The sequence below is a fragment of the Lutjanus erythropterus genome, chromosome 15 (assembly GCF_056507025.1).
Source record: "Lutjanus erythropterus isolate fLutEry1 chromosome 15, fLutEry1.hap2, whole genome shotgun sequence".
Classification (NCBI taxonomy): Eukaryota; Metazoa; Chordata; class Actinopteri; order Lutjaniformes; family Lutjanidae; genus Lutjanus; species Lutjanus erythropterus.
In genome coordinates, this window is record NC_139331.1 from 14,205,050 (window position 1) to 14,217,849 (window position 12,800).

The 12,800-nt window shown below is 38.5% G+C and overlaps 1 protein-coding gene across 1 annotated transcript in view; it reads right to left on the bottom strand.

Moving 5' to 3' along the window:
* Positions 1–31: 31 nt before the first annotated feature.
* The window catches only part of LOC146314153 (mitogen-activated protein kinase-binding protein 1-like), a 36,388-nt gene continuing 23,619 nt past the window's right edge, over positions 32–12,800 (bottom strand). Inside the window, exons 23-33 of the mRNA XM_084736907.1 lie at positions 12,051–12,196; positions 11,763–11,902; positions 10,026–10,217; positions 8,848–8,914; positions 7,794–7,937; positions 7,131–7,303; positions 4,721–5,356; positions 4,528–4,615; positions 3,647–3,735; positions 2,627–2,712; positions 32–497 (exon numbers count right to left, since the gene is read on the bottom strand). Coding sequence (XP_084593033.1) covers positions 261–497; positions 2,627–2,712; positions 3,647–3,735; positions 4,528–4,615; positions 4,721–5,356; positions 7,131–7,303; positions 7,794–7,937; positions 8,848–8,914; positions 10,026–10,217; positions 11,763–11,902; positions 12,051–12,196 — 1,998 coding nt within the window. The 3' untranslated portion in view covers positions 32–260. The remainder of the gene's footprint in view (positions 498–2,626; positions 2,713–3,646; positions 3,736–4,527; positions 4,616–4,720; positions 5,357–7,130; positions 7,304–7,793; positions 7,938–8,847; positions 8,915–10,025; positions 10,218–11,762; positions 11,903–12,050; positions 12,197–12,800) is intronic.

The window sequence follows — 12,800 nt, forward strand, 5'->3', positions numbered from 1 at the left end:
TCTGAAAAGTGGAAAACAGGCAAAGAAGAGCTATGGCAACTTGAAAAATAAGGCAACACTTTTACTCTCTTTTTCAGTGCATAATACTCAACATTCATTTCTCTCAGCTTCTCCAAACACAACAACATCTCATCTGCATTCAGCCCAAGAACAAAGTTCCAAAAGATCTCTGTGCAAATAACAAATGTGTAATTCACAGTGCTTCTGTATGTCTGGCTTATATACTGGCTGTATGTACACATAGCAAACATCAGTCCATCTCAAGTCTTGGTGTCTAGTCTCCTCTCCACAGACTTGAGCAGCAGCTCAGCGTACTGCTCCAGCAGGGCCAGGGCCTTTTCTCCACCTCCGACATCTTGCTGCACTCGGGACCCGTCGCACTGGGAAGTCGGGTGAGGCAGAGAGTCCAGCTCAGCTTTGACCGTCAGCAGCGTCTTGGACAGGATGCTCCTCATTTCTAGTTGATCTTCGCTCTGCTGTTGGCCGGACTGTAACACCTGGTTTTATTGAATACAAACGTGAAAAAACAGACAAGCAGTGAGACATGCAGACAGACTGACAGACTGTCTGTGTCTTTTCATTTTTTGAGCTGTTCATCAAACTATACTATACAGTATGTTGGTCCATACAATGCAACATTAAGGAAAAAAAGGTTTGAACATTTTTTTAAATATTGCATTTGCATTTTGAAAAAAAAAATTCAAAACGTTGAGAATGAAGTCAAACTCTCAGTATTAGTGCCAGGGATAAGAAAAAAATAAATCAGAGGAGGAAGATTTTATTTTGCATTATGGCAACAAAATCGAAATGTTGACAATAAAATAGAAATCAGGAGAATAAATGAGAATTTTAGGTTGACTGTATTCTCAAAATGCAATTTCCAATGTTTTCCCTCATGCCTGGCCCTAATACTCTATCCAGATAGGGCTGCAACTAACGACTGTTTTTATTATCAATCTGAATCAGACAGTTATTTTATAGATTAATCAAAGTTTTTGTTTATAAGTAATCAATTTGTCAGTCAACAGAAATTAATTGAAAAACGTGTTCATTCATTTCATTTCATTTTTCAAGCAAAAACTGCCACATATTTTCTGGTTTCAGCTTCTCAAACATGAGGATTTTTTTTTTTTTAGAACAAAAGACGCACATATGAATACATCACCTTGGAATTTGTCATAGTCATTTTTCACTATTTTTTGACATTTTATAGACCAAATCAATGGTGTATAGTGCACAGTCTATATACCTACCATAACCCTCCCTACTCTGTCTCTGATTGGCTACTAATTGTTGTCTTTGTTTGGTCAGTTTGGTTAGAAGTAGCCATGAAGGATGATGATCGGTTAGAAAGTCAGAGCCCGAGCATTGTGGGTCATGCCTTTGCTTTGCTGTCCAAGGAAAAAAAAATTACCTGATAAACAAACTAATCTCTGAATAAAATGCCATGTTTGCCTCATGAATATATATTATATTTATGTATTGGACCTGTGTAGGACTAGTAACATTTGCAATTTGTGTTACATGACTATAAAATAATATTCATTTTATAAGAGAGAGGCAGTTTATAATGGCCAGACTGGCCAATAGACTACTTAAAATGTTGTCCAGTTTTAATGTGTGGATGGACTAAAGAATAAGGAAGAGTTCCATTAGAAATGCATAATTATGCAGTTGTCTCACTCTATAGTCTGTAGGTCAGTACTGATTGGAAAATTCAGCTCTTCTGTGGCTAATGTGGATTTCATAATGATCCTAGCTCTCTGAATTCAAAGAAGCAGAAGTTAAGTCACACTGCACAAATACTGCTGGCCCATATGTGTATATGCATATACAATTATCCAAGATTAATCTTACATGTCACTGGTGATAACACAGGGCATTTATCCTTTGCCAGACAGGCTGCTTAAAAACACTGAGACATAAATTAAGAGCACCAGAACACCAGTGGACCAAACATTAATCGGAAAAATAGTCAGCAGATTATTAGATTGTAAAAATTTTAGTCAGCTGCAGCCTTTAACAAGTGCTTCATAAAACCAAAGTTGACACCTGTAAATTGTTGGTTTGTCCTACAAACAGTCAAAATCCCCAGATATTTAGTTTACTAACATGTAAGATGAAGAAAAGCAGTACATTCTCACATTTGAGAAACTGAACCACGTTTGAAACGTTGCTCAAAAAACTGGAACAATTAATGGATTATCAAAATAGTTGTAGAACAATTTTCTGTCAGTGTCTAATTCATTAATGCTCTCATTGTTTCAGCCCTATAATTAAGTAAAAAGGTGACAACATGAGCAAATTGCACCACAAACTGCAGTATCCATAGAAGTAAAAGAAACCGAACAGACCAAACAGTTCATTATAAGAAAATGCAGGATTTTGAAATAAATATCAATAGTATTTTCTATCTACATATACACCCTTGTAACAATAAGAGAGTAGCGGCAGTAACAGGCATGTAATATGTGAGAAATGATCTCTATCTATTCCCCTTTTATCCTCCCTATCTCTCTTTTCTCTCTCTTTCTTTCAGATATATTTTCCTTTCACGCTCTCTTAACCCCCCATCTCCCCTCTATCTCATTTTTCCACACACACATACATACACACATTCACTGACCGTAGTGTAGAGCATGATGGTTTTCCTCAGACTGTAGTTCAGCTCAGTAACAGCCTGCCGACAAGTTTCCAGGGTGATTGAGTGATCTGAAGACAGAGAGACAGAGAGAAGGACTCTTTCAACAACAGCACAGCATGCAGCAAATCGGACGCACAAACTCTACAGCAGATACACAAACACAGTTATTGAGCGAAGTAGGTACATAGTAAACACTGAGCAAAAGGTTGAGGAGCGTTAAAAGAAAAAAACAAGAATAAACTTGATGGCAGGAAAGAAACAACACATGAGGAGGCTGCTGCTGCACAGAGCTGGAGAGAGCGGGAGCTGTGTGAGCTGTGAAACTGAGAAAAACGATTTCACAGTTTATATCCTCCAGCAAAAACACAGTTGTAGGTACAAATGTGGACTGGATATCGCTTAAATGGCATTTATGGTTTCTGTGTTTTCAAATTGAAATGGAATGAAGTCTGTTGCCTTTGTGAAGCGGTTATCATCCACAAAACAACAGGCAGAGAAGCTCAAAGAACAGGATGAAGAAGTCATTTCAAGATTCATCTCATCCTTTCTTTACTCTGATACTTTTATTTACTGAGTAAGTGAGCAATGAGAGGAAAACAACCTGCAGTGGCACTTTACTTAGCAGAGGAACAATTTATCAGAGCATAAAATTAAATAGTATATTAGTGTTTTTCATAATTCTAATTATCACTAGCAGTAGTAATACAGTATCTTTACAAACTCAGGTTGATATTGTGATCCTTATGTTCCTCTGCTAACAGAACTCAAAATTCACCAAAAGAGTAGAATTCAAAACTTTCCATGTCCCTTCATCTGTGGACCCACTCATTTAATTGCAGTGATGACAGCAGGTGGACACAGACGTGAGACAGACAGGGAAACTGACAGACAGGCAGCCAGAAGGCTGAGGGTGAGGAGTGTGAAGAAATGCAGTGACGAAGAGGAGGAGTGGCGGTGGCTGATAAGTTGCTAAAAAAAGACAGTTCTGCTAAGAGGACAGACCTGGTTGTGGGTCAGCACAGGATGTGTGGACGTGTTCAGGCAGCAGAGGGCACTCTTTGGCTACAGCCACCTGTCCTGGCTCCTTGGCACTGGGAGGAAATGTCAGAAATGTGTGTCAGTTACTGTGTTCATGCCAGTTTTGAGAATTCGGCAGGGGCAGAAAGTTAGGATGATTCTAAGAGCCCATGACTGACAGGGGCCCCAAAAAATATCAGACCATTAGGTATTTTTTTATATTAAATTATTACAATGTACTAATGAAAACTATGTACTAGTAAAACTAACAATTTATTTGTATTTTCTTGTTTTGGGCAAAAACAAAATAAAGCCATGGTGAAACAGGTTACTGTTGCCTAACAGGGGTAGTAGCTAAGGCTGGGTTGTTCCCACAATAATTTATTTTTGACCCCAATTAAATCATGATTCAACTTTAATTTATGTTGCACCAAACTTTTAAACTAGCTTTAAATGAATAAAGATTTAAGTTTAAGCTTTTTAAAACTCAATGTTGTTGTTACTCTAAGCCTAAATTAAACTCAATTGTATTGCACCAAACTTTAAACTCCAATTTATACTGTGATCCATATATATATGTATATACTTACTAGGTCCAACAGCACTCAAATTGATTTTTTATTGATCTATCTGTTTATTTTAGTTTAGGTAAGCAAGCATATTGATCAAATTATTTAATTTCAGCCTACATCATAAAACCTGGATTCACTGAATAGAGATTAGTTTTGAATTGTGCAACAGAGCTCTGCTGGATTTACTCATTTTAAACCTATTTTGCTAAACTCTGATTAGAGCTAATCTTAGATTTAATTAATCTTTGTTGGTGAAACCCAGACTGAATGTTTAGAAGTGGTGTAAAACTGTACCTCTCTGAAACTGAGTCTCTCTTGTGCCTCACTGGTAGTGAACTTGGCAAAGCAGGTTCCAAACCCAGAGATAGATGTCTGACCAGTGCTGAAGACAACAAGATAAGCACAAAATTACAGACAATCTGCTTTTTAGTTCCTTACTTGTGCATGTTTATACATCACATTTACAGTGCATGGCTTGCTGCCTAACCTTGATGTTCTGGAGCAGGTCTAACATCATATCCAGGGTCTGTGGTGGGAGTAGAAGCCCTCGCTGAACCTCCAGACCAACTTGAGCTCGACATCACCTCCAGGCAGAGGCTACGGCGAGGGCTGAGAGGCTGTTTGGGGAGCGGAATGCGAGAGGGCGGGACGTTCTGGGTAAAAGGAGTGGGTGAAACTGCAGCTGTGGGATGGGGAGGAGTCGGGGAGGGACTGTTTGACAGAGGAGGACATGACAAGAGGGACGATGCTGATGAGACAGCCAAGGGCAAAGCGGTGACAGGAGACGAGCTGAGCAGCGGACGGTCGACCTCCAGCTCCCCATATGACCTCCTGCTCCTGGGGAAGGGGGGGGAGGACGATGGAGTGCCCATCTGGATGCCGTCTCCTAACGAGGAGGAGCGGCTGCTTTTGGCCATGGAGCTGGCAGTGGGGTTCATGTAAGAGTGCTGGGGCTTCAGTTTGGGGCTTTCCCAGGGAAGGGGGGTCTGCGGAGACTGTGGAGAACCAGTGGAGGGTGAAGAAAAGTGGAAGGACGGCTTGGGAGTGTCATGATCCAAGAAGAGCAGCTGAGGTCTCCTGCATGACTCCCTTCCGTCACTAGAGGGCACAGGTGAGCGAGGAGCTGGAGGAAACATATAGAAATGTTAATTAATATGTGAAAAATTGTTATTAATTGTACAGGATGTTGCACAGACATGGCAAAATTAACTTGGTGCAAATATTGATGAGGATAAATGGGATGTGACTTCTGTGTACAACTGTACTAGACTGTTTGAATTTAAAATCTTGCACCGCTTGCAGACATAAAATTAAGCCCCAGCTTTCATCTTTGTGCCTAAAATGTAAAACCTCAGTGGGGACCTACACTCTGCGTGTGGCCCTGTCCCAATATTCAAAGATATTGGATGGATATTTTGCAAGATAAGGAAAAAATATTTAGCGCAGCTTTGTATAGGAATAGTATGGTACATGGTTTCTTTGCTTCTTGGGCATCTGAGCTGAGATGTAATTGTTGGTGCTAGTTCCAGCAGGCTGTACAGCATCCTTGCATCTACTGCTAGAAATAATATCTTTATGTCATGCATGAATGACAAACCTCCTTCTAAAGCAAACTGGCATAAGATAATCATAGAGCATTTTTTCTTTTTCTTTAATACTTGACCTGCCTACTCTACTTTTCCAAAGGACAGTTCATGAATTTTTTAATTGAATTATTTTTTTGTGCCTTGCTTATGATTATGAAGAGCAGCTACACATTGTACTTAACAATACAATGTTCTTTCCATTATATTTTTCCAAGTATTATTAATGTTGATTGTGTAAGTCTTTGTTACTGCTGTGTGTTCACAAAAGTCCCTAAAAAACCCAATAAACACACTTAAGAAAAAGAAAGAAATCTTATTAAATACCTGATGACTTTTAGAAATCATATTTTTTAAAGTTTTATTTCTATTTATTTGTTTTTTCTTCTTTTTGTTTTTATCTCTTCTCCACAATGTTTTTGCATCTTTTGCTTCAGAGTTTTAAATTAACCTTAATTTGATCTAGCTTTTATTTGACATTACTGTTTAGATTTCAGTTGTTATATCGCCTCTTGGGTATCCTGCTCTTGTTGTGTCTGTCAAAGGACTTTAGAAACATTACTTTAAAAGGTGCTTTATAAATAGTTAATGGTTATCATGCAAATTCCACGTAACTGTCCACGGTAAGACTAACTTATCTGGCATGTAACACAAAAGATGCCCATATAAGTTATGCTAAAATGCACTCTTGAGGCAATTAAAATGTCTCACAAAGTACAGCCAATGGAACTAATGTAGCTCACTGAATAATCTGACTATTACAGAAATGACAGAAAATAACACTAGTAACTAGTAGTAACATAACACTTTGTAATAACCATCATTAATACACAGTAAATGGATAGTTAAACATTGTTATTTCACTGTTAACAAACGATGAAATGCTAATTAATTGTGACTGATGTCTAAAATACTTTGTAAATGGTAAATAAATACTGTGTAATGCATCTATAACTTAATTTTAGTATAACCTACTACAAAAAAAAATCTCAATAAAAATGGCCTCTTTTTAACTGGCTAACATACAACTCACAGTAACTTTGGCTTGGAAAATGTAAACACAGGATTGTTTCATCTTATTTGCAGAAGAATGGCAGACATTAAGAATAAGCATACAGAAACAGCCAATCTTGTTAATTCATTTAGATCATAGGTCACATGTAGATCACATCATCAGTATTAAGAAAACCTTTCAAAATCAGTAAAAAACTCCACATAGTACCTTTAGCTATCCATTTATTTATTAATGTTGGTTATTCTAAAGTGTTACCAAAACATATAGTAATAAATAAACAGAATCATGATGAAACATACGGTCTGAGGCCAGGTTCTGGGCAGAGTGTGACTTCTGTAAACATGTCGCTCTGTCTGACAACAGAGGAGCTTTGGATGGAGGGTTGGACAGCCTCCACAGGTGGGACCCTGAAGTCTTCTTCTTCAGGGGTCTGTGGGTGGGAGCACAGTCTTTCTCTGGAGCACTGATGCTGCTGAAACGAAACAGTAGCATTAAAATCACTTAACACACAAAAATTCAGTCATGCAGAGTAAGTATCTGTTGTGTTGATTAATTTTCTTTTTGTGTTTGTGCAACATTTTGGCTACACTCTAGTTTATTGGTCTAATTGATTTGCATGTGCATAATTACTCTGGATGTGAGTTTAGTCTCTCTGTTTTGTTTACCCTTATCCATTATTAATATGCAAGTCACTGCAGAAATATACTTGTACTTGTGGTAAACAGTGTAAAACTGCCCAAATACTGCAGCCTTGTGTGCCCTAAGGAAAGTTTGTGTTATGTTGCATTCTCGCCATGTGGACTTATTAATATTTCATAGTAATTTGTTTTTGCAAACAGAGTACCTTTTGTGCTTTTTTGATATTTGGCATTTATGATTCATTAATCCAAGTCTGCCAAGGCAGCACTTGTCTAAAAATAAACCCCCTGCAGGAGCTCCTAGTCTGTGTTTTCAAATCTTACTTTGGCCCCTCACTCCAACCAGGGGACACAGGGGTCTTGTTCTCTGTGCAGTCTTCCATCAAGGGCCGTACTTTTGACACAGGAGGCTTAGCAGAGTGGCTGCCTTGTTCCTTTCCATGCACTTTGGCAAACAGAGGCATGCTCCTACACAGAAAGACGGCATTATGTTATTCTTAAGGTAAGGGGGAGTTGGTGAGTAAAACACACAATGTATACCTCTACAGCAGACATTTGAGGAAATATGCGAATCTGCTTGCTTTCAGAGAGTTAGATGAAAAGCCACTTTAATGTCTGTACTCTAAATATGAAGCTAGAGTCAGCAGTTTGGCACAAAAACTGGAAACAGCAAGTTACTGGCTATGTTCTGCTCTTGACCAAGAACTAGTCCAGCTCATTACCCCGAGTAACCCACAACATGTTTGTTTTAGAATTTAGTTTTTGTACAGAGAAAAAACAAGATATAAGTGTTAATAAGTAAATTTTTTGAACAGTGAACAGTTTTTATTACCTTTGCACAGAACCAGGCTGTTTCCAGTCTTTGTGCTAAGCTAAATACCTGCTCACTGTAGTTATATATTTACTGTATAGCGGTATTTTATAATGTATTCAGAACATATAACTGTAACAAAAAAGAACAAACATCTGTCATACATTAAATTCTCAACGTCTCAGAGGAGAAGATTGATACCAGTCTCACAAATATGTAGCCAGCCAGTAGCCAGTTAGCTTAGCTTAGCTCAAAGACTTGAAACAGCTATATATTAACATATTTCTTTACAAGAAAGCAAATAAGCATATTTATCATAATTTGTTTTGCATATTTATTGTTAACACAGATAAAAAGGTAAAAACCTCCAAAGGTAAAAAAAAAAAAAAGTCTTCCTACATGTATACTGTAAAATCATCCAAACATAGATAACAATGTCATTTCAATCTGACAGCTTGGCTAGATCAGAGCGGTACACAGATGGTTTAGCAGAGCAGAGTCCGTGAGTCCACACGGGTTTGTAATTATAGCTGTGAGTCCACACTGGTCTGAAGTGGTCAACAGTACCTGTTATTATGTCCTCTGGCCAGGAAGCGTGAAGACATACTGAGCCGAGGGACTCTGCTCTGCTCAGCTGTGGACAGACATCAAGCGTTAGACAAAAAACAAAAAGGAAAATGGAGACAGTGGCAGAGAGAGACCAAAAAAAAAACACAGTGATGAAAGAGTAACAGAAAGTGGACCAGAAACTGAAAGGCTAATCAATATTGTTTGCATGTGAGGTCATTTCAAGGACCACTTCACCATTTTGTGAGAAGAGCTTGTGGAAAGTTAGATTAAAATATTGATATCAGTCTTATTTATATACAGTACTTAAATTTATTAGACCACCTGTCATAAAAACAAGAAAATATAAATATTTTAGAAATCTTTGAAAAACCTGTTTAAAACTAAAAATTTTATTGTTATTTATTTGGCAAATAACAAACTGAAACAACTAAATAGTCCTTTTTCACACATAATAACCAAAAAACTTAATATTTTGTATGGCCTCATTTGGCCTTGATAACAGGAACTGAATTCACCTTTTTATACCCAAATTTGAGCCGGCTCACTGGGCTTCTCTGAGAAGTCAGAAATTAATCACGCATAACACTCAACCACTAAAACTAATTTTTCTGTTCAGGAATGCAAGTAAATAACTAAAATTTCACGTCTTAATCAAGAAATAATAATGTGCTTTACTGTTTTTTCAGTTTTTTTTGTAGAACAGTAAATTTGAAAATTCGTGGATAACAATAATAATTTAGCATTAAAAAAATATCATTTTGGTTAAAGAGCTTCTATATACTGGTGTATTAACCATTACAGAAACATTAAAATGATTTTGGTAATTACCAATGCTGTTAATGTAGGGCAGCTGTGTTATAAACCTCACATTGGGTGGTGGTCTAATAAATTTGTTAATCGCTGTATGTTAGAGTAAGTTACAGCCAGGAGACAGTTAGCTTGGGATAAAAACTGGAAACGAGGGAAAACAGCTACAACAGCTATGACTTAACAGCTTCAAAACTAATCTGTTTTGATGGAAATGATCTGGAACTGGGCCAGTTCCTTATTGGTGGACAAGGCCTAAGTGAAATAAATCTTGTAATTGAACTGTCAGCAAAAAAGAGGATAAGCTATTTCCCCAAAATGTCAAACTATTCCTTTAAAGTTGCAGGTCAGTGTTTGACCTCCCCTACCTATGGTGCAGCTCTCTGCCAGCGTCTCAAAGTTCTGCTTGAGGAAATCCTCCTCACTGTGGTCAGAAGTTCCAGTCACTGTCCTCAGAGCCTCGTCCATACTTGTCACTTCTGCCTTGTGCTCCTCTTCCTCCCTCTCTTCATTCTCCTCATCAGAACTGTCCTGGCCCAGAGACTCAACATCTGCTGAATCTGAAAATTAAATGGAGAAAAAAGATACAGCTAAGGCACAAGAGATAGAGAGAGAAAACCAAACCCTCCTTGACCTTGGTACATCTACTGCATTCAGCAGGTAGGTATCAGATAATCCTGAACAAATGACCAGGCAGAACACTGAGGTAAATGTGGCAGTATTATCTGACATATTTCTATCAGGTGTGAAACTGTAAAAATCCCAGCCTCTGTGTGCTCAAATCCCTCTCGGCGGGTATCAGCTTTGGTGTATATTGCAGAGATATCACGGCTTTCATGTACATTTTAGCTTTTCATTTTAAATCCAGCACTTGACACACTTTGATAAGATGCTTATAACTTGAAACAGAAATGTAGACAGATAAAAATACTGTAATATAGCCTATCAGTATGTCTTTTATGTAATTTCAAAATTCCTTAGACATTAGACTGTTCATTGAAAGAAACTGTGTAGAAATAGTGTATGCATAAATTGAGAAGATGTACCATCCTGGTGAAACTTGTGTAGTCTTGGCAGAAGAAAAGAATACATGACAGGGATAATTCAGATTTTATGGTGGTGTTCTATGAAGTCAGTCGATTACCTACAGTAGATGGTGGTCGATATGCCCCCTGTTTGGAGAAGTAGCAGCAACACTAGTGTAGGAAGCTAAGTAAAGAACTGCTGTGGACAGTGTCAGCAACAAAATGTATTTCAGCCACTTACAAAATTCAATACCAGGTTAAGTGCACACTATATTTAGAACATTTTCACTGCTCTACTTTACCATCAGAGGCCTTTTTTTGACAGGAAACCACTGACGTGCAAGTGAAATAATGCTCTCCAAAGCCACCAGAGCATATTACCAAAAACATTAATTTTAACCTTGCAGAAACACAGGAGTTGCTGGTCTACAGCTGCTTTCATCAGAAATGGTTGTTTCAGATCAAAGTCACACGACACCAACAAACTAAGTGTATTCTGGGAGTTAAAATGATTTTGTCAGTGGAGTCCTGTTGTAGTGTTTGCCTTATATAACATCAAAAACACTGGAAAAGGCAGTCTGACAGCAAAGGTAAAGTGATGAAAATTTTCTAAATATAGCATACCCTTAAAATGATATTGATTTTTTTTAGGTGAATCTTTTTTAGGTGGCCTAAATATGTTTTGCTGCTGACCCTACCCACAGCAGTACCTTGTTGTTCCAACACCGGTATTCCTACCACATCTCCAAATTTGTGCCGACCACCGTCTACTGTAGGTAATACACTGACTATGGAAAAGTACCTCACACAACCCCACTTCAAAATATCTGAACTATCCCTTTAATCTGCTACAGTGCCTACTCTGATAGTACCACTGGGGGGTGCCTAAGTCAGAATTTTTCAAATTCTGCTTATACAGAAGTGGCTTTAAGTGCTAATTTTAATTTATGTGACTTTGTGTTTTCATACAAGCAAAGGCAAATTATTAAATTAATGCCAATAATAATCATGTGTTGCTTTAACATTGTTTTCTTTTTTGTTATTATGTCTTTTATTGTTGTCTTCAGGGTAAGACCTCACCATCCAGGACACGATCGGGGCTGGACTCCCTGCTGTCGTAGCCCAGAGAACAAGCACTGTCCGGGCTGCGGCTCTCCTGGCTCTCACTGCGGATCCCTCGCCCTTGCATCCTGCAGTGCTGCTCCTTCACCATATAATCACTGACGTATGAAAACAGAGAGAGGCGGAAACAATGATGAACAGGGGCGGAGGGAAACATTACACCAAGAATAGAAGAGCACTTTTGTTCTCTTTCAGTGCCATTGTGATCGCTTGAGCGAAACCGCGAGCACTGAGTGGGGGATTTACCTGCCCTGTAGACTTGTGTTGTCCTCGCTCTCCTCGGGGTACAGCACGGCTCCATCAGTCCCCCTGATGCCCTTGGATGGGTGTGAGGACAGCCAGTCAGCATGTGGCCAGGGCCGATGCCTCTTAGCTCTCTCCTCCAACGTCAGCTGTAGAAAATCATAAGTGACATAGCAAGAGCCACATGAAACGCTCCTTCTTTCTCTCACATATACCATCTTTTACACCAAAATTAATGCCTTTATGTTTCTGAATTGCAGGTAAATCCCTTTAAAAAAAAATTAAAAATTTCCATTGCCAGTAGAAGAGTTTGCCTTTCTGTTTTTTGTGTGTGTGATTTGTGCTCTAAAGATAAGACTAAACTCATGTCTGTGCAGGAGAGCAGAGAGAAAGAGGTTTTATAAGTCTTAAAAGTGTGTGTTTAGCTCTCAGAACTTTTGTAGCCTCTAACTCACACATGTCAAACTCAAGGCCCGCGGGCCTGATGTGGTCCACGATACAATTATATACGGCCCGCAAGATAATTTCATATATCTATTATGAATGGCCCGTCGGTAAATAGCACTCCCACCACACAGCAAGCTATGTTCACAAAAGCAAATTCACAAAGCGAAGATGCTTTTCTAAGCTAGTTTTATAATGGCAGAAGAAAAAGGCAAATCAGCCAAATCAGTCCAGCCATTTATGGAGGCAGAGTTTTGGAAGCGCTGCATGATTTAAGTGTGTGAAATCTTGTGTCCAGACAAAAAGTAA